At 51.9% G+C, this 26,305-nt stretch overlaps 1 protein-coding gene across 2 annotated transcripts in view; it reads left to right on the top strand.

Moving 5' to 3' along the window:
* DNAH2 (dynein axonemal heavy chain 2) overlaps positions 1-26,305 on the top strand; it is a 149,577-nt gene that overhangs the window by 82,153 nt on the left and 41,119 nt on the right. Inside the window, exons 34-49 of one of the 2 annotated variants that reach the window (XM_060281903.2) lie at positions 7,792-7,902; positions 10,712-10,900; positions 12,724-12,827; positions 13,162-13,351; positions 13,446-13,626; positions 14,245-14,372; positions 14,481-14,633; positions 15,153-15,278; positions 15,760-15,978; positions 18,728-18,845; positions 19,601-19,737; positions 19,826-19,963; positions 21,275-21,433; positions 22,628-22,780; positions 24,525-24,616; positions 26,094-26,292. In XM_060281903.2, coding sequence (XP_060137886.2) covers positions 7,792-7,902; positions 10,712-10,900; positions 12,724-12,827; positions 13,162-13,351; positions 13,446-13,626; positions 14,245-14,372; positions 14,481-14,633; positions 15,153-15,278; positions 15,760-15,978; positions 18,728-18,845; positions 19,601-19,737; positions 19,826-19,963; positions 21,275-21,433; positions 22,628-22,780; positions 24,525-24,616; positions 26,094-26,292 — 2,397 coding nt within the window. Of the gene's footprint in view, positions 1-7,791; positions 7,903-10,711; positions 10,901-12,723; positions 12,828-13,161; positions 13,352-13,445; positions 13,627-14,244; positions 14,373-14,480; positions 14,634-15,152; positions 15,279-15,759; positions 15,979-16,470; positions 16,589-18,727; positions 18,846-19,600; positions 19,738-19,825; positions 19,964-21,274; positions 21,434-22,627; positions 22,781-24,524; positions 24,617-26,093; positions 26,293-26,305 lie in introns of both variants that reach the window. The other variant, XM_035134845.3, reaches the window with a different exon arrangement.

Genomic DNA, 26,305 nt, shown 5'->3' with positions numbered 1-26,305 from the left:
AATTCGGCTTCCGTGGAAGACATTGCTATTAGGCTTTGCCTGCGCGACCGCCAACCAATCAGGGCATTTCCAAACTTGACTACCAAACCAGTCACTGACTTCCTGTCCTCCTGATTGGCCCAATCAGCATCTGCAAAACAAGTGAGTTGTGGCTCACCTTGCGCTGACATCTCCAAACAATACTCTTTGGTCTCCTGCAAATACCTAAGCACTCTCTTAATGCCATTCCAAGCATGCACGCTAGGTTTCGATGCTTCTCTACTGAGCAAATTGACTGCAAAAGCAATATCTGGTCTGCTCCATTGTGACAAATACAACAGACTCCCTAGCGCTGACTGAAACACTTCAGGACTCTCAAACGCCACTTTGTCCTTCACTTGTGACTCTTTCACAAAGTTTGTCTCCATTGGTGTTCTGACCCCTTTACAATCAGACATTCTGAACTTCTCCAGCAAATGTTCAATCTTGCCTTTCTGACTGAGCAAAAAACTTCCATCCTCAGTTCTGTCTATCTGCACACCTAGATAAACATTCACTGCACCTAGATTCTTGAGTTTGAACCTCTTGCTTAGCTCTTTTGCAAACTTCTGCACTTGCATCTGGCTCTTTGCTAAGCAGATCAAGTCATCAACATAGACAAGCAACAGTTCTTGCTGTTCTCCTTCACCTCTGAGATACAGACAACTGTCAGCTAGACTCTTCCTGAAACCTAGGCTCTTCAAAACAGAATCAAGACATGAATTCCAATTTTTAGCGGATTGCTTCAGACCGTAGATCGACTTGTGCAGCTTCCACACCTGACCTGGCACGTCACTCTCAAACCCTGGAGGAGGTAACATGTACAACTCCTCCTGGAGGTCAGAGTTCAAATAAGCGGTGTCCACATCAAAGTGGTTGACCACTAGGCCTCTCTGCGCTGCAGTCGCTAAAAGCATCCTGAAAGATTCCGCTCTCGAAGTCGGACTAAAGACATCTGTGTAGTGGATTCCTTTCTTCTGAGTAAAACCTCTAGCCACTAATCTAGCCTTGTACTGAGGCTCTCCAGTCACTGTGGGTTTCAGCCTGTAAACCCACCTACAACTGACTGCTTTCTTGCCTTCTGGCAACTGTGTTAGGCTATACACACCAAGAGATTGCATGGAGTTCAACTCTTTCTCCATTGCAACTTTCCACTTACTAGCTTCCTCCACTGACAACTGTTGCACCTCTTCAAAGCTTTCAGGCTCACACACTGCTAGGTTCGCCCATACAATGACAGCTGAAAACCTTTCAGGTGGTTTACCTTTCGTGGTGCGTTTTGAACGCCTTGGTCCCACATCTTCCCCCTCTAAATCCGAACGGCTTGTCTCTGACTGTGGCTCTCTCGGACTAGCAGCACTGTCAAGAGACCTACTTCGCTTTGCAGCCCCCTCTGGGCTTGCTTTGGGTGAAGTGGGTGACCTACCACGTTTGCTGTACTTCCCAGGCTTGACCTGGGGTGAAGTCGGTGCGCTTCTGACTACTTGCTTCACTTCCCTAGGAGCTACACCACTTGGACCAGCTGCCTGACCTGGATCTGGTCCTGCAGCACCTGGAACTCCAGCATCAGCTAACTGAGTTTCCTCTTCCTGGTCAAAACCTGAAGACCAGTCAAGAAGAACTTCGGGGTTAGCATGAATGCGTCTCCAGCCCTCTTGTTCACAGAACGTAGCACTCCTGCTAATGTGAACGCGGGTTTGGTCCCCCTCTGCTGGTACAAACCTCCAAGCCTTTGAGTTTGGTTCGTAACCACAGAAGATCATTTTTCTGGATCTTGATCCTCCCTTTCTGCGCTTCTGCTTTGGAATTAGAACCCAAGCCTCACACCCAAAAGTTCTGAAATAGTGCACCTTCGGAACTTTGCCATACAACATGTAGTAGGGTGTGTTGTCCACAACTGAATTAAAAGCGCGGTTTGAACAATAATTCACAAATTTATAGCATTCCCCCCAAAACTTCTGGGGTAGTCCTGCATCAAACAACGTTGCCTCCACCAGTTCAGACAGCGTTCTAAATTTCCTTTCAGCTAAACCATTCTCCTGTGGACTAAAAGGAGCGGTTTTCCTGTGCCTAATTCCCTTGCTGCGGAAAAACCCTTGTAGTTCTGCACTCAAAAACTCTCCCGCCCTGTCACTCTGGAAACACTGGACAGTGACGGAGAACTGTAGTTCTACTTCGGCTACCCACTCCTGTATCACTCTGGCAGCCTCCCCCTTCTCTTTCAGTGTTATGACCCAGGAAAAATGGCTGAAATCATCCAGAAGACACAAAACATATTTTGAACCACCTAAACTTAACGTTGACATAGGTCCAGAAATATCCAAGTGCACTAACTGAAATGGCTTTGTGCTCTTCCTCTCAGACCTAGGATAAGAGCATCTCTTCGTCTTCGCTTTCGCACATGCGCGACATTGCAGGTGTTTTTGACATGGCTTGAACCTGCAACCTTTGACAAAATCAGGGGCTTTTTTCACATAAGGAAAAGACATGTGACAATACCTTCTGTGCCAAGCATGAATACAATCCTTATGGATAGCGCCCTCTGTGCCCTTTGGGGTATTGGCACTTTTAGCCTGAGCATCACCAGTGTTACTTCCACCTGCTTGCCCCCTCCCATCTAGGACAAACAGACCATCAGACCCAACAGTAACGCTTACCAGCTCAGCCCCATCTCTGGCAATTTTGCAAACACCATTGGCAAAACTTATTTCAAAGCCCTCACGCAATAAGCAAGATACACTTAAAAGACCATTTTCCATGCCTGGTACAACATAAACATCAAGGTTAGTGTCTAAGCATTGCATATAAAAAACACCCTTGCTTTTAATTGTTCCAGAAGAACCATCAGCAAGATGCAGGCTCTTTTCATCTTCAAGTGGCCTGCAGTTCAGGATCTGTCCTGAAGGCGGTACAAGATGATGGCTGCTGCCTGAGTCGATAATAAAAGCGAAACTGTCCTGTCCTCTGTTTCGAACCGTTGCTAAGGCAGCAGAAAGATGACAGCTGACAGGGTTATCTGGAGTTTTCCCACGTCCTCTGCCTCGGCGCTGCTGGCTGGTCCCACGACCACGTCCGCTGGGTTGCCTGGCACCTGGCTGAGTGACCTTGGCTGCTTCCGGAGCTGGGCAGAATCTCGCTACGTGCCCAGGCTGCTGGCACCGATAGCAAAGCCTTGTTGCGCACGCACTCACAGTGGATTCCTCAGTGCTTTTTACTGCACCCCCACTGGCTTCTCTGCGCCCACGGCCCCCCTTCTCAGCCGATTCTTTCTGGCGTCTCAGTTCCTCATCCGCCAAACGCCCAGAAACGTAAGCAATCGTGAGTTCAGATTCAGGCATTGACTCAAATGTTAAACACAAATGTTCATAGGCGTTTCCCAAACTAGACAGCAAAATATAAACTTTTTCCTTCTCTTTGAACACAAGCTCATGCCGCTGCAGCTTATGGAATGCATCAATCACATTGGCAATGTGCTCCTTAATGGGTTGCCCTGGTCTCAGTCTCAACTCAAAGAGATGCCTCATAGCATGCAGCTTAGCTCCAGCTGTTTTTCTCTGATGGACCCTTTCCAAACTGTCCCAGGCTTCCTTGGCATTTTCAGCATTTTGCACATAGGGCAGTTGTGTAGCATCGCAGCTCATGGCAATGGCACATAGAGCCTTATTGTCTTTCCTGGTTTCTGCTGCAAACCTCTGTGCTTCAGCTGCTGAATTATCAGCGACAGGGGTTGGAGGATTTAACACACAAGTCCACAAATCCTTTCCCAGCAACCACATTCTGGCCCTTTCTCTCCACTCTGCATAGTTGTCGCCATTCAACCTCTGGAACGGCACGACAAATGACTCCTGTAGCTGCTCCGCCATCTTGTCCACCCCCGGGCTCCGTGTCTGTGTACTCACTCAGAATAGCTCACGTTGCTCCTCCGGGTAGACTGTGGATCCCAGCCTTCTGGTACAGGGTCTTTCTGCTAGCGAGTGCATCTATTGATTGCCGACTGCAAAACAACAGGTTTCTCCCAGCTAGCTCTTTACACCGGCTTTCTCCAAGGCTTTTACAGCTGCAATCACCTTTTATTGCTTTGGTGATTGATTAGGTTCTATGACCCATAACCTGTCACCCAGAACTTGTGACAGGTGAGCCCATGACCTGTTATCTCCCATAACCTGTGACGGGTATAGGGCTCCGTTGAGTTGTTTATGACTCAATTAGGAGCCTCTGATTATCGCCCGGCGCGCTTCCTCTCCGCTTCTCTGCTTCCGTAGAACCGGGCTGGCAGTAAAACACACACACAGCAGAGTTCTTCTTCTCACACAGCGAAAGCTTGTATAGCCGTTGGATAAAAAGCCTCTTAAGAACACACAGAGTCCAAAGTGTTCTTAATAACTACTTAAGTTTATTCTAGAGAGAAAAATAACAAACAACCTGGTGAGAGCGCAGACATCTTGCGACCGTCTCCCAGGCAGAAACGAAACCAACTGCGACATACAGAAACACTTCTGGTACATTCTGTAACATGATATTCCTCAGTGATCAGGTGCTACAGTACACAGTTAACTCTTTAGTTACTTGTTACTCATCACATTTTGCACTTAAATAATCTGCAGTGTCACTATCAGATGCTGATAGTGCACCTGCGCCTCTTACTGAATCAGAATCAGAACCAGAATCCTGCTCATCATCATCCTCAGCTTGTGCTTCTTCTTCTTCTTCATCAACAGGATGAATCTGAAAAATCCCCACATTTTCCCCCCATTTGGGATTGCACTGGACACTCTTGGTGATTCTTACAGTTTGAGTGTTTTTCATCAACACTCTGTACGCTCCATTTTCGTATCCCAAGAATATCCCAGGTTCACCTCGTGTCCCCAGCTTACCACTTTGTGGGGTGTTTACCCACATGTCAGATCCAAAGATCCTCATGTGTTTGATGTAAGGCTGTTTGCCAAACATCTTCTCATAAGGGGTACACTCAATTGCTGAATGCCACCTGCGATTAAGAGTGTAAACAAAATTAGATAGTGCTTTGGCCCAATACTGCTCAGGTAAATTGGCATCATGCAGCAAGGTTTTAAGTCCCTGCTGTAAGGTTTGTCCTGCCCTTTCACACAGACCATTTTCCCAAGGACTTCTGGGGCATGCCAGATCGTGTTGAATTCCCTTCTCAGACAGAAAAGCTTTAAATTCATGAGAAGTGAACTCCCCTCCATTGTCACTGAATAGGCACTTTATCTTTTGGCCCCTGGCATTTTCAAGCCATGCACAGAAACCCTTGAACTTTAAAAAGGCATCTGATTTCTGTTTTAGCACAAACACGTGAACATATCTGGTGTAGGAGTCTATTAGGATCATAAAATACCTAGATCCACTCACAGATGGTGAAAGTGGACCTACCAGGTCTGCATGGACCACCTGATAAGGCTGGGTTGCCTTCCTCCCAGACACTTTCCCTTTGGGTGCAACTTTCACCTTATGTTGTGCACAGGAAACACACTTCATATGATACTTGCAGGGTTTAAGCTTCAAGCCCTGCACAACCTTGGGCATCTTGGACACTGCTTGCCAGCCTAAGTGTCCAAAAATGCGATGGTATTCGTGAATACAACCTGCATGAAGAGGCCTATTAGTTGTGTTAGCAACATAAGCAACATTTTCATCAGGTTCACCCTCAGACACTTTTACATCATCAAAAGTCATCAAAAACAGTTCATCAACCTTTTCAGCACGTACGTATTCTTCATTGTTCTTAGTGATAATGGCAATGCCATTCCTGAAAGAGATGTGAAAACCCTTTCTGTCCAGCTGTGGAACTGAAAGTAAATTATCCTTTGCTTTTGGCACATAAAGCACATCAGCAATCTCTAGGTTTAGAGATTCTAACACAATTGTCCCAGTTCCTTGAATGTCCAAAGATGATCCACCTGCCTGTAAAATCTTCCCCTTAAAGGCTTGAAATGAAACAAAAAGATGTCGGTCTCGGCAGATGTGGTTCGTGGCACCAGAATCGACAACAAAGAAGTTATTAGCCTTTGAAGTTGCTGTTATCTTAGCCAGCATAGCTTTACGCTGTCCACTTGGCTGCTTTCCACCGCTGCCACCCCCCTTTCCTTGCTTGCCTTTGAAATTTGCAGCAGCTATCGGTCTTTGCTTATCTTGCTTCTTTCTGCAGTTTCGCTTTACGTGACCCTGACCTCCGCAACCATAGCATCTGATCGTGAAGGCTCTAGCGTTATCAGCTTGAGATTGGCACGTAGCAGCTGGCTCCTGTGATTTGCAACTGGCGCCCTCAGCTCTCCTCCGATCCCACTCATTTTGCAATACAGCAATTACTCTAGCTGCTGTTAAATCTCTTGTGGGGAGGGCTGCTAACTGGCTAGCAATGGCATCAAAGCTGTGGTCTAAAGAGTCCAGAATCAACACTGCAAACACAGCTTCTGTCAAAACAAATTCACGATTCACCAGTTCCTCCCTCAGCCGCTGCATTTCAAGAATGTGGGCACGTAAATCACCTCCCGGCTGGAGTTTCATGTTGTGCAGAGTCCGAAAAAACAATAGAACTGACCCTGCCTGTTTGCGTTCATGGGCTTCACGTAGTCCCTCCCACATTTGTCTCGCAGACGCTCTGTTAGCAAGGGTAATTAATTCTGTAGCTGAGACACATCCAATAATCAAACCGCGAGCTTGTGAGTCACATTGAGTCCAAGCATTCGTTACAGGCGCGGGGGGGTTCTCTTCAATCACATGCCAGAGCTTTGCAAGTCTTAACTTGCCTTCTACATATATTTTCCATGTATGATAATTAGTCCCATCCAGAAGAATTATCTGGTTAGAGCTTCCAAGCATATTCTCCATTTTTCCAGCCACCCGTTACAGGCAATCACTTTGGAAAAATGCCTCCGCTCCAGCTCTATCTCACAGTCAATTAATCACTGGGACAGGTTTACGACTGTCTGTTTCAAAGCTTTCTCCGGCAGCAGCCAGCAGCTTGCTGAATAAACATTTTGCTGCCTATCGCTCTCCACACATACCTCTCAATTGCTCCGATGTTTTCAGCACTGATCAAAGCCGCATTCGGAACACACTGCCTGCTCCTGGATCCATAACTGGCTGGTCCAGAGACCACCAACCATCTCCTCTGGGCTTGACAACCCTTGTACTTCTGGGCCCGGAACCCTTTTGATGGGATTTCACCATTGGGAGGTCCAGCCGGCAGCTCCCTCTTCGTCTCAGTCCCGGTGATTCCCATGGAACACGACTCAGGGTCTCAGCAACCTGAGCACGCAATCAGCAGAGATGCCCACGCAGTTTCAGCAGAGATGATAAGGCAGCAGCAGAGAGGCATTTTAAAGTGGTTTATTTACAGCTATATTACAGCATGAAGAGAGAGCGAACGATGCTTTCTCTCTTCCATCAGATCAAACAGTTCAGAACAGAACTCAGAACAGAACCAGTACAGAACTGAAAGTAGAAGTCCATAAAAGGATATACCTAGACATGTGACATATATCAGCAGCAACATGCCTAAGTCTTAAGGTGGAACTGAATCTCCTGACAGGACATTTCTTCCTGCCCCTTTAAATGCACGTTTACAGGTGAATCGGAGATTCCAGTTGCCTGTGATGATGAGTGAACCATCCCAGAAGTATAGGCATCCACTCCTGAGTGCCTAGCAAAAGTTCTGACACTGAAAAAAATTGGGGCCAGGGTTTGGTTGCAGAGGCCTTCTCCCCGAAACTGGCAGCCCCTCCATGCTTACCCAGAATCTTCTCCTTGCAGATGGTGATCACCGCTAGCCAGATCCAGTGGACGGCGGACGTTAGCAAGTGCTTGGCCACCTGCAAGGACCGAGGGGACAAGAAATACCTCAAAGCCATGAAAAAGAAGCAGGTGAGACGGGGGCTGGCAGATCTACCCCATTCCTGCATGTGGGTCAAGGCGCCCACAGATGAGCACATGTTGGCACCTGCGTCCCCTCAGTTGGGAGGCTGTCAAGATCTGCTTCTCTCTGGGATGTGTGCCTAGGGAACCTGAGTCCGAGGGCCGTGCTGTCTTTTGCTCTCTGGCTATCCAGTGCTTTGGGTCCTTAGGTAGGACGGGTTGGCCCTGCGAGGGACCCCCTAGGTGCTGCTGCCAGACTGTGTCTCCCATCAGTCACTCCTGAGCATTGGCCATGCTGGCTGGAGCTAGTAGGGGTTAGGGGACCCAACAGCACCTGAGGGGTCACAGAGTTACCCTAGAGAGCTGCCAGGTGACGAGGAGGAGATCAGAGTGTTGGAGGAATCCAATTCAGGGGAAGTTCCTAGTGGATTGGGGTATGGGAATCTGGGACCCTGAGAGGAGTTTGACCTCAGGGAGGGTCCCAGTGGCTCGGGAGTTGGAGACGCCCTGAAAATGCCAGGTTCATCATGAAACCCTTTACACCATCACGGCTTCTTGCTTTTTCACGCAGAGTCCCAAATTCCCAAGGAGCCTTCCCTTCAGTATAGCATGTAATGTGTTACTGGAAGTTCATATCCGGGAGTCCCTCTAGCACATTTCTTAGATCTGTGCCTTCCCCACCCCACCCCAACTCAATATGGTGTCACTTCCTGTTTTTATGAAAACAAGATCCAGATCACTTTAATGCACCTAAAAAGGTTTTTCACCATTTCCCTGCTGCTCGGTCCGTCTCCCATAAAGAAAGTGAGGGTGGGGCCTGCCCATGAGGATGCTGCCATGGCTGCGAGGTGTCTCAGGGTTGCAGAGCGGCCATTACTGTCGCTTGGCTCTGGCTTGCTTCTCTTGACCACTGCCTCTGCATCCCTGCCCCAGCCTCTGAGGAGGAGACATTTGGGGCATGATGACACCTGTCACAGTGGCCGGAGTGGACTACTTCAGAGTAACGACGCTACGCAGCTCTGCATTTTATTCTTTTATTGGTGCTGCGTATTTACAGTGCTCAAGTCATTGCTATTTACACGGAGCGATGTTGTCAGTCGGTTTCAGAACCTCCTAATGGCTTTTGGCGCGTCTTTCTCCAACACAAAAGCTTTGGCAGACCCATCCTCTTGCCCCTCCTCTTCCTGCGTAATTCTGGAGTTGGGGGGATGGGTCTTCCCCCCTTACTTGCCCCTTCCTGTCCCACCTGGGACCCTGGCTCCTCTACCTTGCCTGAGCCTCGGACACGACTTCCTGCTTCCCCACTGGAATCGGAACTCTCCCTGCTTTCCCCTTTGCTCGGGGACGGGCTTGAACTCAGGAGGGGAGGGACTTCGCGATATCCCCTGTCCCTCACATCCACCCCCCTCCCAAGCTCTCCTTCACCCCTCCCCAGGCAACCCCAAGTAAAACGCCGCTTGCATTGGGGCAGACTCCAGATCCCACCCCAATCTGTGCACCAGCATGGTGAATTTCGCCCAATACGCGCGAACTGTCATATTTCCTTGGCGTAAATTATGAAGTTCCTCCTTAGTCTGGTCCATATGACTATCGGACGAATACATCGTTTTCAAACCTTCTAGAAATAGTTTGACATTCTTCATGCAAGGATTCCTTGTTGCAATTAACGGTCTTAGCCACTCCCTGGCCGCCCCTGTAAGGTGCTCCACAATAAACGCTACTCTGTGCTCATCATCAGGGAACTCATCGTGGTGCAGCTCAAGAGCATACACAATCTCAGTCTCAAAGCCCTGAAACTCCTTCGGGTCTCCATTGAACTTGCTTACTAGGGTCCCGGCTCTCCTTCCTGGCAGCACTTGGACTTGGGGTGCCCCTCCCGCCTTGTTTTTCTCTGCATCCAGCTTGTTTTGGAGGTCTACCGCCACCGCCCTTAAATGCTGCTCTTTTTCCTGGAGCTCTCTCACCTGTTCCGCAAGTTGTAGCCGGTCGTCCTGGACCTTCTTAGTCTCCTCTTTAGCTGCCTTCAATTCTCCCTGCGCCTGCAGCGACAGCTGTTGCAGTTCTAGCTGGGCTTGCTCAGCGATCTGCCGCCACTTCTCCGCCTCTGACACGCTCATCCCGGCAACTCCAAAGTAGCCCAAAAATGATTAGGAGGTTGCTGTCACAGTGGCCGGAGTGGACTACTTCAGAGTAACGACGCTACGCAGCTCTGCATTTTATTCTTTTATTGGTGCTGCGTATTTACAGTGCTCAAGTCATTGCTATTTACACGGAGCGATGTTGTCAGTCGGTTTCAGAACCTCCTAATGGCTTTTGGCGCGTCTTTCTCCAACACAAAAGCTTTGGCAGACCCATCCTCTTGCCCCTCCTCTTCCTGCGTAATTCTGGAGTTGGGGGGATGGGTCTTCCCCCCTTACTTGCCCCTTCCTGTCCCACCTGGGACCCTGGCTCCTCTACCTTGCCTGAGCCTCGGACACGACTTCCTGCTTCCCCACTGGAATCGGAACTCTCCCTGCTTTCCCCTTTGCTCGGGGACGGGCTTGAACTCAGGAGGGGAGGGACTTCGCGATATCCCCTGTCCCTCACAACACCGATGTGGAATACGTCTCCATTTTCAACTGAGGGATGTTAGAGGGTGTGGGGGCCTTTGGGCTCCCACGTTTGGGGCCCTGCCTCCGTCTCCAGCCGGCCAGATCCTTCTGGAAAGGATCACAGGCAGGGCACAAGAGACGGCAACCCTCCTCCATGGTTTCTTGGCCCAACTGAATACAGAAGCTCCATTTTGCCCGCCACAGTCAGGCCCTTGCTCCCCGCGCAGGTGTCCATGCTGAACAAGTACTCGGAGGCCATTCGAGGCAACCTGACAAAGATCATGCGCCTGAAGATTGTGGCGCTGGTGACGGTGGAGGTCCACGCCCGGGATGTCATTGAGAGGCTCTACAAGAGTGGCCTGATCGACGTGACGTCCTTTGAGTGGCTGAGCCAGCTTCGCCTCTACTGGGAAAAGGTGAGGAGGGTGGCTGGCACGGAGGCTGGATGGTGCAGTGGGTGAGCAGGGAAGGAGGGACACAGAGAGATGCATATTTACCGTGTGTCAGTGGTGAGCGGCCGCTGCCGCCCTCCTCTGGACAGCTAACAATTCCCAGCCCGGTTAGCTCTGTGCCCATCCTTGAGTGCCGTTTCCCTCTGCTGTTTGTGGTGCAGAAGCGCAGGAGACTCTGCTCTTGGGGAGGGTCTGAGCCTGGGCTGGAGCCTGCGTGTGTGTCTCTCGCCTCTTTTCTCACCCAGTGGGTGGCAGCCAGACCGCTTGGATTGGTTTGGAGCTCAAATGGAAGCAGCAGACTTTTGGTCTGCATACTCTGCACGTTCAGGTCTCCACACCTAAGTAGTATGGCATCTAGGAGGCAGGTGGGGAGACTGCTGGGGGCTGCCCCCTGCACTGACACTGGCTACCAATATGGCCCTATGCGGCCTCCCTTGCTGCTTTTGTGCTTGCCCTCAGGAGAAGCCAGGTCCTCGCAGAGTTCCAGGACCTGGTGTGTGTGTGTGTAAGGAGGGGAGAGCTGGCTGAGACCACAGGAGGTGCCTGGGTCCAAAACACAGCAGGAGTCAAGTCCAGAGCAAGGCAGCCAGAACTAGAGGAGCTGGAAGCAATGGTGGAGGCCCTGGGGTGCCGGAAGAAGCAGGATTGGATAAGTCCATAATGGAGAGGACTATTGATGCCTGCCCCAGCCTGGTGCCCTCCAGATGTTTTGAGCTACCAGCTCTTTATCTGCCACAGCCAGCATGACCATGGACTCACCCACACTTCTGGTTGCCCCATAATTTCTAGTCACGGGTCAAAGAGGTTCTTCTTCTTTTTCCGCCGCTTTCCCTTGGAACACCTGTTGCTTACCGTTGAGTCGAAACAAATGTCAATCCACAGAGAACCTGATTGACATTTGTTCCGATTCAACAGTGGGACAAAAAAAGGAGCCTTTCAGACCTATGACTTGAAATCACTGGCCAAATGGAAGTGTGAATGAACCCCATTGATACTGGGGTTGATGGGAGCTGTAGTCCGAAACATCTGGAGGACGCCAGGAGTGGGAAGGAAGGACAGTTTTTAGCAATGTGGGTTCCGGGGAGGGGGGGGGACATGGGGCATCATGTGACTGCAAGTGACCGCTCTGTGTTGGTGCAATGTGAACAATGGTTTAAGTGGCACAGTGCTTGGTCTCATGTCTTGAGTTAGCACATCTGGATGTTCTGAGATAAGGGTGCCAGGTGCACTGGGGTTACCGTAGCAACACCAGCAAGGTCATGTGCATGACTGGCTGAGTTGCTCACCCTCCCATTGATTCAGGAATGTAGAGACAGGTATAATAGTCTCTAGGGCATTGCTTTCATTATGTGAAGTCCTGTCCTGATGCTATCCTGTTTTGCTGTCAGGGTCTGACTCTGAATCTGTGAGATAGGGGAATAGGCTGTGGGTTTTACACACCAGCGTCAGCTAGCATGGTGATAGCTTTAGCGGACCTCTCCGTATATAAGCATATTTTCTTCAAAGACCAGAAGAACTGTATAAAGTCCATAGTGTTGTTTAGCATTGTCTTCCGTCTGGAGATGATAAGCGCTTTGTTACTTTGAACTATGTGGCAGAGGAGTTTTCCCCTTAACCGGGGATTCTGGAAGAAGCCGTTCTGTTGCGGGAAGGAAATATCTGAAAACTGCTGGGACTCCGCATAATCCTGATGCATCACAGGGGCTGAGATGGGATGAGCTACCAGCCGACTTCCACAAGTTCCCAACACCCCACCACCCCTCTCCTATGGAAAATCTTTTTTTCAGGAGCTGGACGACTGCGTCATCCGGCAGACCAACACCCAGTTTGCCTATGGCTACGAGTATCTGGGGAACTCTGGGCGGCTGGTCATCACCCCACTCACCGACAGGTACCCCACGAGGGCTGTGAGCCCGACCAGGAGAAGCCTAGGGGTTTCTGGCCATGGAGGTTGGCATGCCATGAAGGGCCTGGTGCCAGCACTGAAAGGCTACAGTCTGGGTCTGTCTGGGTTGGAAGGGTGGGGGATTCTGCTGGGGACAGCAGGAGGGAGCCTGGGAAGGGGAAGAGGCAGCTAACAATGTTTGGGGAGGGGTGACAAAAGAAAGGTGGCCAGTGGGGAAGTGGGAAGCCAGCCATGGGAACCCCTAGTCATCCTGCTCTGGAGGGCCAGTCGACAAGGAGAGCTTGAGGTTTTTTGGGTTCCTTCGGCCTCTCTTCCGCAGGTGCTACATGACTCTGACCACAGCACTCCACCTCCACCGGGGAGGGTCCCCCAAGGGCCCTGCAGGCACTGGAAAGACGGAGACGGTAAAGGACCTTGGCAAGGCTCTGGGCATGTACGTCATTGTGGTCAACTGCTCTGAAGGCCTGGACTACAAGTCGATGGGGCGCATGTACTCCGGCCTAGCACAGGTAAGGAGAAGAGTCAGGTGCTGGCCCTGCTCCAAGGGCTCCCCATGCCTGCCCTGGCCCTCCTCAAGCTCTCCACTTTGCACTCTGCCCACAGACCGGGGCCTGGGGCTGCTTTGACGAGTTCAACCGCATCAACATTGAGGTCCTGTCCGTCGTGGCCCAGCAGATCCTCTCCATCCTCTCGGCTTTGGCTGCCAACCTGACGCGCTTCACCTTTGAGGGCCACGAGATCAACTTGGTGTGGTCTTGCGGCATCTTCATCACCATGAACCCAGGTGGGGAGGCCGGGAGATTTGTTCTGGGCAGGGGTGGTGTTAGGCTTCGGGGAATTCTATCCCTCCCCCCCCCCCCCCCGGTGGCAGCAAGAAGTAGAGAAAAACAAAGAAGAGTTCTTGCTAATGAGTTTATTCAGTCATCACAGTAAGAGACAAAAGGAATGCAGTCTGTCTCCCATTAATGGCGTTGCTCCAACTGAGCTCCTCCCCCCCCCCTTCCTAGCAACAGCACTTCCCCTTACGGTGGCTGCCAGGGGCGAATTGTCTCTGAGTCCTTTGCTCTTGCAATCTCAACGAATGCCAGGTTCTGGGAGAAGGGGGGGTCAGAAATACTATCCAGTGATAGTGTGTCAGCTGGCTGCTCTCTGTCTCCTCCTCCTCCCAACATCTCCCATCTCTTCTGTTCACCTGTCTCTGAGGTGTGACCTTCCTTAAACCACTGCTGTAATTCAATATTGCCTTCCTCTCCCCTGGAAGCTTCAGGAAGAGAGGGGGGGCGATCTCTACCATTCCTCCTCAATCTCATCCCCTTCAGTCCAGTCCCTTACAGGTGGGCTCAGCTGGGGGGGTGCCTCCACCCGTGGACATTTGCCAGTGCTTCTGTGTCCCTCGTGGCAGGTTATGCTGGACGCACAGAGCTGCCCGACAACCTCAAGTCGATGTTCCGCCCCATCTCCATGGTGGTGCCTGACTCCACTCTCATCGCCGAGATCATTCTCTTTGGGGAAGGCTTCAGTAACTGCAAGGTACTGTTGGGATGGTTTGGGGAGGGGGCGCTTTGCTTGGGCAGAGTGGGTGAGCCGAAAAAGAGCCCTCCCAGTGAGGTATGCCAAACTGTCTCCTCCCCTTCCCAGATCCTGGCCAAGAAGGTTTACACCCTCTACTCGCTGGCTGTCCAGCAGCTCTCCAAGCAAGACCACTACGACTTTGGCCTCCGGGCGCTCACGTCCCTCCTCCGCTATGCTGGGAAGAAGCGCAGGGTGCAGCCCGACCTTTCTGATGAGGAGGTGAGAAGCCCCCTGACTTCTGCAGTTGTGCCGCAAAACGTGGCCAGCACAGAAGGGCCGGTAGCTCAGCGGCAGAGAGCCTGGCTTGCAAGCGGAAGGTCCCCCGATCAATCCATAGCAGCATCTCCAGGTGGGTTTGGAGAATCTCCAGCCTGAAATCCGGGAGAGCCACTGCTGCCAGTCAGTGTAGACAATACTAAGCTAGGTGGACCAATGGTTTGGCCCCCTGTAAAGCAGCTTCCTCTGTTCCTGAAAGGCTAGTGGCTGCTAAGAACTCTGGGGTTGGAATGAAGAGGAAGTCACTCGTAACGTTGCTGTTGTGTGTGCAGGTTTGGGAGGGGAAATGATCTTTGGCTCTCCATGTCTGCCTCTGGTGGCTTTATCAGTCACACAGCAGCTCCTTTATGCCACGGGGTCCTCCCTGGGGTGCTTCATGGAGCGCTTGGCACCCTTTTTTGCCTCCCCCCCCTGTACCACATACCCTCCTCCGACCAGCTCTTCCACACACTCTGCTTGCAGGTCCTCCTCATGGCCATGAAAGACATGAACATAGCCAAGCTGACGTCTGGCGATGTGCCTCTCTTCAACGCCATCACTCAGGACCTCTTCCCAGGCATTGAGTGCCCCGTCATCGACTATGGAAAGGTCAGCCATCCCGTCCCCTCCCTGCCCCACAGGCTTCGCCTCTTCTTCCCGGGAAACTGGGCAAGAGCTCCACCCAGTGCTGAGCTGCTGTTCTCCAAGGGAAGCCCCTCGCAGGTGGAACCCACCAACCCACTGGAATGCTTGATGGTAGTGGTGGGAAAAGCAGGGACTTTCATTACTGGGAGAGAGAATCATAGAATTGTGGAGTTGGAAGAGGGCACGAGGGTCATCTAGTCCAACCCCCTGCAATGCAGGAATCTTTCACCCAACGTGGGGCTCGAACCCACAACCCCGGGATTGAGAGTCTCGTGCTCTACTGACTGAGCTAAGATGTGGCATGAAAAACCAGGTGTTGCCTATGCAGCCTTCCAATCTGGGCATTTCTTTCTTTCTTTCTTTCTTTCTTTCTTTCTTTCTTTCTTTCTTTCTTTCTTTCTTTCTTTCTTTCTTTCTTTCTTTCTTTCTTTCTTTCCCCTTCCAGCTCAAGGAAGTGCTTGAGGCGGAGCTGAAAGAAATGGGCCTGCAGGTGATCCCCTTCACCATCACCAAGGTGATCCAGCTGTACGAGACCAAGAACTCTCGCCATTCTTCCATGATCGTGGGCAACACGGGCAGCGGCAAGACCGTCACCTGGCGCGCCCTGCAGGCCACCCTCTGCACCCTCTGCAAGAGCGGAGACGCGACGGCCAACCTAGTCCGGGTCAGTGGGAAGCTCCTGTGCCTCCCCGGTGCCTGGCTCTGCGACACGGGGCTGAGCAGAGGACTGGCCTCCCTCCTTGCCTCTGCCAAGTCTGGCTGCCTCTTCTTCTTCCTCCACTTCCTCGGGGGCCCATCCCAGACGTCTTCTCCAGTTGATGGGACTTGTTGGGCTGGGTGGGGCTTCTTCGCCAATGTCCACTTTTCCTGTAGCCCCCCCCTTGCTGGCTGGCTTCTCTGCTGCATTCTTTCCTAGGGACGGGAGGCAAGTTGTTCGCCCTTGATATAAAAACGGGGGCAGGATTACCCGCAGCCCTCTAGCTTCCATTTGCTTCTCCCCAGTTGGATAGCCATAAAAAATAAATAAAGCACACAGGTCTGTCTGGGTCTTAGCTAGAAAAAAAAGCACCTTGCTTCCTCCTGACTTTGTCTCCCCTGCCCCTCTCTTCCTCCCACCTTCCCGCTCTCTTTCCTTGCTGGGCCTGCCTGCTTCCAGGAGTACCCCCTGAACCCGAAGGCAGTTTCCCTGGGCGAGCTGTACGGAGAGTACAACCTCAGCACCAATGAGTGGACGGATGGCATTCTGTCCAGCGTCATGCGAATGGCATGTGCAGGTACACCAGGGCCCCTTCCTTCACTCCTGCCATGTTGCTAAGAGAGAGAGAGAGAGAGAGGTATCAGAGTGCCTTCCTGCCTAGAAGCCACACTGTCTCAGACCTATAGGCACTCACTCATCTTCTTCCCTAGGGGAAACTGAGTCCTGCTGTCCTGCTGTCCTCAGGCCAGGCTGAGTCCGGGGTACTCAGAGGCCCCAAATGTATAACAGAACAGGCAAAGGGCAGGTGGGTTGGACGGTGACACCCACAGGGAACATAAGCAGAGCCCTGCAGGATTAAACCAGGGGCCTCTCTAACCCCATCATCCTGTTCCTTCAGGAAACCCAGGAGGCAGGGCAGAAAGGCAGCTGCCCCCCCCTCCTATCTGCCCCCATTGTCTCAAATTAAGAGCTACACTGCCTCTGAACCTGGAGGCTCCATTTTGCTGTCCGTAGCTAGTGACAATACGGCTACCTTTTATGAGATTGTCTCCATTCCCAATTTAAGCCAGTGGCCGCTGCTGCCCCATCTTGTGGCAGCCAGTTCCACAGGAGATGCTGCTGCCCCCATGGTGACCGGGAGCCGAAGTGTGTGTGTTGGTGGGGCAGCTGAGCCCCTCCTGTCCTCCTTGTTACTTGCTTGTGGCTACCGAGTCCGAGCCACAGGGGGGCTGTGCAAAGCGTGCTGGTGGGTGGCCCATGTATTTGGGGCAATTTCCCACCTGCTCTTGAGGCCAGCTGTGAACTTTAGGCAGCTACATGGCATGCTAGTCACTGTACAGGCGCCCAGGGAGCTTAGGGGGCAAAGGAGAGGCCTTGCTTGGGCAGAGGCCTCAAACTACAGACTGCTCTGGCTCAGCTCTGCCATAACTCCTGCTTTCTCCTCTCCAGCCCTCACTGGCGGTCCCTCACCTTTGCTTCACCTTTGCTGTGGCCTGGCCAGCCTTCCCCCTGCCTGCCTGCCTCTCAGAGACCATTTCCTGCCCCCCCACCCAGCAAGGGGGGCACCACAGCCCAAGGAGCGGCTGGATGTAGCCAGGAGGCACCAGGTTCCTGCTTTGAGGGGGATTTCCTCTTGAGAGCTGGGGGCACTGAGCCCCAGGCCTAGGGTGGGGGGAAATACGTGCTGAGCCTGGGACACTGTCGCCTGCCTCTCCTCAGTCCCCCCCCACCCCACCCCCCAGCTCATGCCGCTTTGCCTGATAGCCTCACCCTGAGGGGGCACCGGTGATTATCTCCGAGTGCCGGCAGGAGGCCTCCCGCGGGCATTTGCTTTTTCTCATGCCAGCGGGGCGATGGCACTGCTGTTTCTAGGAAACGGGTGGGAGACGGAGCGGGGGAAGGCCTTCCTCTGACCCCAATCTCTATGATAATTGAGGATGGGAACCTGTTGGCATGCATGTTGATTTTGGGTGGGTGAAGGTGACCCACTGTCTTTTCCTCTCGGGGGATCTCTGCTCTGTGCTGGAGGGGGGGTGGCGGCACAGGGAACAGAGGATCGAAAGGCAAGGAAGAGGGCGAAATCTTGGTCCAGGTTGCGGCATCGGGCTGCTTCAGAGAGACCCTTGTTGCTTATGGGTTTCTGAATCAGCTTCCGACCCCTTTCTTTCCACCCCCCTGCTGGTACGGTGTCTGACTCTCTCGTGAAGAAGATTGGATGACTTCTGGGGTTCTGTTTTTGCTGCTGGGGCTGCAGTGTTGCGTGTGGCCAGCTACCTCACCCCTCACCCCCCCCCTCCACTGTTTGGATTACGCTGAGCTAGATGGTAACAGGGGTGGCTTGACTCATTTGCCATGACTCAGTTCCGCTTGCCCTCGTAAACCTTCCAGATGCTGGGGGGGGGGGACGGCGACCCCGATTTGCACTTGAGTCAAATGATTCAAACTGCCTGCTTGAAAGAGAGCCCCCGTGAGTGAAATAATCAATGTGAGCAGTGGTGGGAACTGGCCTTTGGAACGACTTCCTTTGCAAAGCTGAGGGTTGGTTCTTGCTGGGCTGCTCCAGCTCTGTGCTCTGCTTTCCACCTTTGGGCACCTGAGGCCCAGATCTTTGCTTCCCCCCCCCCCAAGCCAGGCCTTGCTTCCCCCCTCGCCCGTGGATAGTAGCTCCTAACTCTCTAATCCAGACTCCTGTCCCCATCTGACCCCCCCACTGCAGGACTTCTCCCTCAACCCCAAAGCCCTGAGCCTTGGGGAGTTGTTTGGGAGGTATGACCTTGCCACCAGCGAATGGCACGATGGCGTTCTGGCTTCCATCATGCGTGAGGTCTGCACAGGTATTTACCCTCCAGGAGGCCCACCTTGGCCGTGCCAGGTGCCTGCCTTGGCTGCCAATCACTCTTCCTTTCTGAGCAAGCTGGCACCTCTCTCTCTGTCTCAGACAATCAACCTCTTCAAATGAGACCTTGGAAGAAATTCTCTGCTTTGCTTTTGAAATTGTTGTGTGTTTCAATCCATTCTGTGTGTTTCAACCCTTGTCCCTGGTGCCCCACCCATTGCCCCTTGTTTGTTGACCAGCCACTGTTCTGTTCCTCTGAATCACAGAATTTGGCTTTCAGGGAATCCCAGCCCTCATTTTTTTTAAAGGGCATGTTTCTAGCTCTCCTTGATGTACTGGCGAGTCTGCTAATGGCTCTTCTGGTATGTCTTCCCAAATACATTTAAGGATCCAACCAAGATCTGAGCACAAGAGCCCTCTCTTCTCCGGTGGCTTCCAGCAGCTGGTACTCAGAAATGTTGCTGCCTCATACCATTGGCAGCCTTTCTCCTCCATGAATTTCTCCAACCCTTTTTTCCAAGCCCTTTAAGCTGATAGCCACCCAGTCAAACCCCGTCTACGCTGGCTGTGGCTCTTCCAAGACTCAAGGAGAGGCAATTTTTCTTCAGCCCACCTAGTTATATGTTGTGGCTTCCATGTAAGGTATACAAAGGAGGGCAGCGAATTCACTGTCCTGAGATCCTTCCTGCTGTAGCCCAGGAGGCAGGAGTCCGCATTATGGACTCGGAGTTCTTAACGTTCCTCTTTGCCCAGACGAGAAACCTGACGAGAAGTGGATCTTATTTGACGGCCCCGTGGACACGCTGTGGATCGAGAGCATGAACTCTGTCATGGACGACAACAAAGTGCTGACCCTCATCAATGGCGAGAGGATTGCCATGCCTGAGCAGGTAGGCCCGAGCTGCGGCCCCCACAAGCCAGCCACTCCAGCAGCTCCATGGCCAGAACTGATTGGTGGTTTCCATTCCCCCCCCCCAGGTTTCCCTGCTGTTTGAGGTGGAGAATCTCGCCGTCGCCTCGCCCGCCACCGTCTCCCGGTGCGGAATGGTTTACACAGACTATAGTGACTTGGGGTGGAGGCCCTATGTCCTTTCCTGGATCGAGAAGCGCCCAAAGGTATTTGAGGAGGGGAGAACAGTGGGTTGTAAAAGCGAGCTGACGCCGGGACCCCCACGGTCAAGTCTGTCCCTTTCCCCCCACCCTGTTCTGCCCTGCTCATTTCATGCACCCACAAGAGCTGTATTCTCACGAGGCCATGAAGCTCCCACGGGGATCTTGGGTCAGTCGCTGCCTTCTCTCAGCCTACTCTACCTCACAGGGTTGTTGTAAAGGATAAAATGGGGAGGACGAGAAGTACATATGGAAAGGCAGAATATACAGTCATACCTCGGTTTACAACCACCTCGGTTTACAAACACCGTGGACCCATCTGGAACGGATCAATTCACTTTCCATTGCTTTCAATGGGAAAGTTCGCTTCAGGTTAAGTACGCTTCAGTTTAAGTACAGACTTCCAGAACCAATTACACTCATACTTCGGGTTAAGTACGCTTCAGGTTGAGTACTCCATGGACCCGTCTGGAACGGATTAATCCACTTTCCATTACTTTCAATGGGAAAGTTCGCTTCAGGTTAAGTACGCTTCAGGTTGAGTACTCCACGGACCCGTCTGGAACGGATTAATCCACTTTCCATGACTTTCAATAGGAAAGTTCAGGTTAAGTACGCTTCAGGTTAAGTACAGACTTCCGGAACCAATTGTGGTTGTAAACCAAGGTACCACTGTAAATGTAATAAATAGCAACAATAATGTTGCTACTGACCGTGTGAGGGTCAGGGACAGAACCGGATTTAGGTATGATGAGGCCCTAAGCAGTCGAAGGTAATGGGGCCCTTTATACGTCCAGCTGTCCTTTTTCAACAACAAATTATCACTTTTTTGTGTGTTGAATATATGCTATATGGTCATTTATGGACCACATAGGTATCTCAAGCCGTTTGCCCATGTTGCCCTGCAACCTGTCCATCCAGAATGTAGGCACCCTATATATAGAAAGGAGCAAACCCATGATATTTTAGGGAGCAGGCTAGCAGGTGGGGCCCATTACTTACATCATAGGAGCCTACACAACACAAAACAAAACAAAACACTGTTGCTGTAGGTATGTTTTATTTGTTTTTTTATTTATATTTTGGAAATGTACATCCAGTTTTATTTCCTTTAATTTTTTAGGGGCCCCCCAAGAGAGTGGGACCCTAAGCTATAGCTTGTTTAGCTTATACGTAAATCCAGCACTGGTCAGGGTGGGATGGAGAGGTCCTAGGGAAGCCCTGAAGGGACAAATGTGGGTTTGCGGGGGTCTTCAGGAGGAGCAGATCAAATAGTCGACAGTCGGCGAGCTTCCCTTTGCCCCCGTCTCCTCCCAGACCGAAGCGGAAACCCTGCAGCGAATGTTTGACAAATTTACCAACAAGATGCTGACCTTCAAGAAGGACAACTGTCAGGAGCTGGTCCCTATCCCCGAGTACAGTGGGATTGTGTCTCTATGCAAGCTGTTCTCATCCTTGACGTCGTCTGATGAAGGGGTAAGTGGCAAGCAAGGGCCAGTCAGCCGCTCTGGAGGCCCTGGGCGCATCATCAGCCTCCGCCCTCCTCGGGCCACCTAGCATTTGGGGTGTGTTATGTCAAGGAAGGCCCCCTTGCCTCTCTCTAAAAAAAGAATGATTAAGAATATTACAATGAGTTAAAGTACAAAAGAAAGAAAAAGAGAAAGCATACATAAAACATTTTAACAGACAGAGGAAAACAACAATAACATTAAAACAATGACATTAAAATATAATTAAGATTACAGAACTATATAACATATACAGTCATACCTTGGGTTGTGATCACTGCGGGTTGCGCATTTTCACGTGCGTGTGCAGACGTGGCGCTGCAGGTTGTGAACGTGCATCCCACATGGATCACGTTCGTATCCCAAGGTTCCACTGTATGTAAATGCATGAACTTATTGTTTCCCTCAAATATACATCGATTCATGGGTCACTGTAGTTTCCAAAAAATACATTCCAAATTACAGTTGTACCTCGGAAGTCGAACGCCTTGCGACTCAAACGTTTTGGCTCCCAAATGCCGCAAACCCGGAAGTGATTGTTCCGGTTTGCGATTGTCCTTTGGAACCCGAACATCCGACGCGGATGTTGCAGCTTTGGATTGGCTGCAGCCAATCGGAAGCTGCACCTTGGTTTCCGAACGTTTTGGAAGTCAAACGGACTTCAGGAACGGATCCCGTTCGACTTCTGAGGTACGACTGTATCATTAAATTTGTCCATGCATAATCTTCATCTGAAAGCAATTTAGTCATGGGTTGACATAAATTTCTTTTATGTCATTAGCAAATGGAAATTTGGATGTCCTTTTTATATCTCTTCTCTTTTCCTTCCCCTCCCCCCCTTTTTTGGTTTTCCTTTGCCGTTTTCTCTTTCTGTTCTTATTTTTATTTAGATTCGTTTCTTTTCTCTTACTGCGTTATGAAAAAGCTTTAATAAAATCTTATTTTTAAAAATAAAAAATAAAAACCCAGATCAAAGAATAGTAATGTTGGAAGGGACCACAAGGGTCATCTAAGATCAATCTAAGATCTTTTGCCCAACTTGGGGCTTGAACCAACGGCCAAGTGCGCTATCCCAGCACTGTTAAGTTTTGTTCCTAGGGAGGTGGCTTCCAGCGAGTTTGGGGGGCAGTGGGTCTGAGGAGAGCTTTTCTGAACCCCCCAGCTGAATCCTGCGGACAGCGAAAACTACTCAACGGTGGTGGAGATGTACTTTATCTTCAGCATGATCTGGTCCCTGTGTGCAGCCGTGGACGAGGAGGGCCGGAAGAAAATCGACATCTTCCTTCGAGAGATTGAGGGCTCCTTTCCTAACAAGGTCACTTGGATGCACTTCCCACGAGGGATGGCAGTGACGGGGTGGTGGTGGTGGTGGTGGTCCTATGAGGCTGGGCTAAGTCCTGCAGCTGTTGTGCTTGCCGGAACAAGATAGGCTACCCCAAAGGTGAAAAGAGGGCATGTGAGTTAATAGATCTAAAGGGATGTGGGCAAGAAAAAATGGGTCTTATGTCTCTGGTGTTAACGGAGAAATCTGAGGGCTCCCTTGGACAAAAAAACAAGGACACCAGCCAGGAATGCCAGAGCAAAACAGCAGCCAGTGGGCTTGGTCTTTATTGAAGATTGTCGTGACAGGACTCCCACCTGCCACCAGGTGAAACAAGATGGAAGCCCTGTACAAAAGAGAACCCAAACTTTTATTAGCTGCTAATCCCCATGTTACATCCCCCCCCCCAACTACATCACTAATACATCCAGGAGCGGTGCTAGGGCTTTTTGCGCCCTAGACAAAAACACCTTCTGGCGCCCCCCGGGCGCATGCATCATGACGCACACACACCGCTGATGCCCCTGCGTCCCCTCCATTGGCGGGAGGAGCGCGGGCCAAGGGGGGAGCTCGGCGCCCTCCCGGCTGTGGAGGGGACGCTTTGAGCTCCTCAGCGGCAGCGGCTGCAGCGAGCGAGTGGCAGTGGTGGCAGCAGTGCCCATAGCTGAAGGCTTCGGCTGCGGGCGCTGCTGCCGCTTGCTTGCTGCCGCCGCCGGGGAACTCTCGGCGTCTCCTCCATAGGCAGGAGGGCACTGAGCTCTCCTTTTGGCTCGCGCTCCTCCCGCCTGTGGAGGGGACGCTGTTAGCTCCTCGGCGAGCGGGCGGGTGGGCGGCGGCGGCAGCGCCCATAGCTGAAGGCTTCATCTGCGGGCGCTTGCCGCCACTACCGCCGCCGCTGCCGCTGGGGACCTCTTGGCGTCCCCTCCATAAGCGGGAGGAGCGCGAGCGCGTGCCTTGGGAGGGCGACGGTGGCGCGGGGGTTTTGCAGGGCAGGCTCGGCAGCGCCCCCTCTATTTTCACGCCCTAGGCAATGGCCTAGTCTGCCTAAATGGATGCACCGGCCCTGAATACATCATGGTTACATCATGAAAGGGGAGGTCTGGTGGCAGTAATCTGAGCATCCTGGGCCCTGACCCATTCCTCCCCTTGCCCTCCGCCACACACCCATCAAGTGTAACAAAAAGAGATATTTACATTTCCCTGTTTCCCAGCCAAGTTAATCAAACCCTTTTGTCTTCATCTGGGTTTGTTATTTCTGGAATGGCTACCTGTCTGGCACTCAGGTATCAGGATGCCAGGGATTGTCATTCAGGCAGAGGGGCTGCTGAGTAGCTGAGCTCACATGTCTATATGAATTTCTGAAGTTTTCCCAGTGAGCCGGTACTGTATATAGATACATTTATCAGTGAATTGTTACATTTGGTATTGTGCAGGAGAGGCCCTTTGAATAGATAGGAAGACAAATCACAAAAGTCACAAAAGTGATTGTGCTGATTTCGGTAGTGGGGTGCATGTGCATGATATCTGCTGGAGGGGCAAACCTCCCCCCCCCCCAATACATAAATTCCTGCAACAATGGGAAGGTGCACAGGGCATCCCTCTTGCCCACCTAAGAGCCAGTTGCAATCAAAAACCCTTCCACTGCCCAGGGTGATCTACGATTCAGGCCCAGCTTTAGGCTTCTGCAAGGTCTGCTGAAAATACACCCCTCTGACAAGCTAACTTCTTTCTGTCCCAGGATACAGTCTACGAGTATTACGTTGACCCCAAGCGGAAGCAATGGTCTTCCTTTGAAGATAAACTGCCCAAGATGTGGAGGTACCCACCCAAGTAAGTAAACAGCTTTTCGCATATTGCCCAAGATAGAGCAGGCCGGCCATCGTTGTTCTCCCTGCCAGTCCCAGGCAGGGAAGGAGGAGCTTAATGGGAGTGTGACTCAGCCCCTGAAACTTAAAACCTGTGTTCTTCAACCTTCTGTAGCTCAAAGCAGTGGCTTAGTGTGGGTTGCCAGTGCCCGGGGCCACTCAAAAAGGGTGGGTAAGAGGGAGGGAAATTCATGGTGTACACATGCGCATTCAATTGCCTAATGGCGTCTGCGTCACCCAATAAGATCACAGACACAGAGATAACAAAGAAGTCATTCTGTTGTCTGAAGAGGTCGCTTCCTGATTCACCTGGAGAAGCCATTTTCAGTGGAGCCCAGTGACGGTACAGCTGATTTGAGACAGCACCGGGTGTTAAAATTTTGTGCCCCCTAACAATTTTGTGCCCAGGGCAACTGCCCCCGTGCTACGCCACTGGCTCAAAGGCAGTAGGACAGCGGCAGGAGAGGCAAAGGAGAGCCCTTCCTCCTACCCTGCGTGCCAGGTTTGTGGGATACGCTGCCACAAGATGTGGCAGTCGGGAAGAAAATAGTGATGGATGAGGCAGAGGAGGAGGAGACGGGAGTCCATGAATGGCCGTTAGTAGCCAGGAGAGACTATTGCCTTCTAGCCTGGGGAGTCGGCCTGTGTGAGAAGCAGGTTGCTGGGTGAAGCTGACGTTTGCTCTAGCCTAGCAGGGCCCATCTGAAGTTCTTATACGTAAAGAAAGTAGGAAGGAGAAGCAGCAGCTAAGGGGGCACCATGGAAAACGGGCACATTCTAGGGATGGCAGTGTCCTGTCTTCATTGTGTGTGTGTTGGAGGGTCTCAGGCGAGATTTTTGTAGCAGTAGCAGGGTATGAGTGACAGCACAGGGGCACCTCTATGATACACACATAGTGACTCTCCCCGCTCCCTTTGCCTGCCTTCTCTTGTTTTTTTGCATTCTTTTCTTTTCTGGCTCCCGAGCAGCCTGCCTTCACCGTGCCACTGCGTCGCTCGGCCGATCTTGTTCTTCAAGCCAGTGGCTTGGATCCATTTCCCGCCCCTCGCTCCCCTAATCCGATCAGTGGCCTGAAATTGCCGGAACGTGGTCCCCGAGCTGCCACGGGCCGCCGGCCGCCTGCATCCTCGGAAGCTGGGCGGAGGGACAAGCCTTCATTAACGGTGGCTTCCTTCCAAGCTGTCAGGCTCCGGCGGGGGTGACAGCTGCGCCAATTGCGCCTCGTGTCGGATGTCTTCATGCATTTAGGCCAGTGTCCTTCCTGGAGCCGTGACAGCCGCGTTGGGAAGGACCAGAACGGCCCCCGGGGCTCTGGCGCCCTGCGTGTGTGTAGCAGGGAGGGGAAGCAGCCAAGCTTTGGCAGGTCCCAAGCATGGCAGGAGCTGATGCCTCGCCCCTGAGGCTGAGCCCGGATCTCCCCCCTCCCTCCCTTCTCTTTCCAGCGCCCCCTTCTACAAGATCATCGTCCCCACCGTGGACACCATGCGCTACAACTATCTCGTCGACGCCCTCATCTCCAACCAGAACCCGGTGCTGCTGGTCGGCCTGGTGGGGACCGGCAAGACCTCCATTGCCCAGGGCGTCCTGCAGACCCTGGACAGCACCAAGTGGGCTGTCCTGGTCATCAACATGTCCGCTCAGGTAACAGGTTGAG

Source organism: Zootoca vivipara, chromosome 12, assembly GCF_965207765.1.
Source record: "Zootoca vivipara chromosome 12, rZooViv2.hap1.1, whole genome shotgun sequence".
NCBI classification, from domain to species: Eukaryota; Metazoa; Chordata; class Lepidosauria; order Squamata; family Lacertidae; genus Zootoca; species Zootoca vivipara.
The sequence above is the reverse complement of the archived record's forward strand: the minus strand, read 5'-3'. Positions and strand labels throughout refer to the sequence as shown.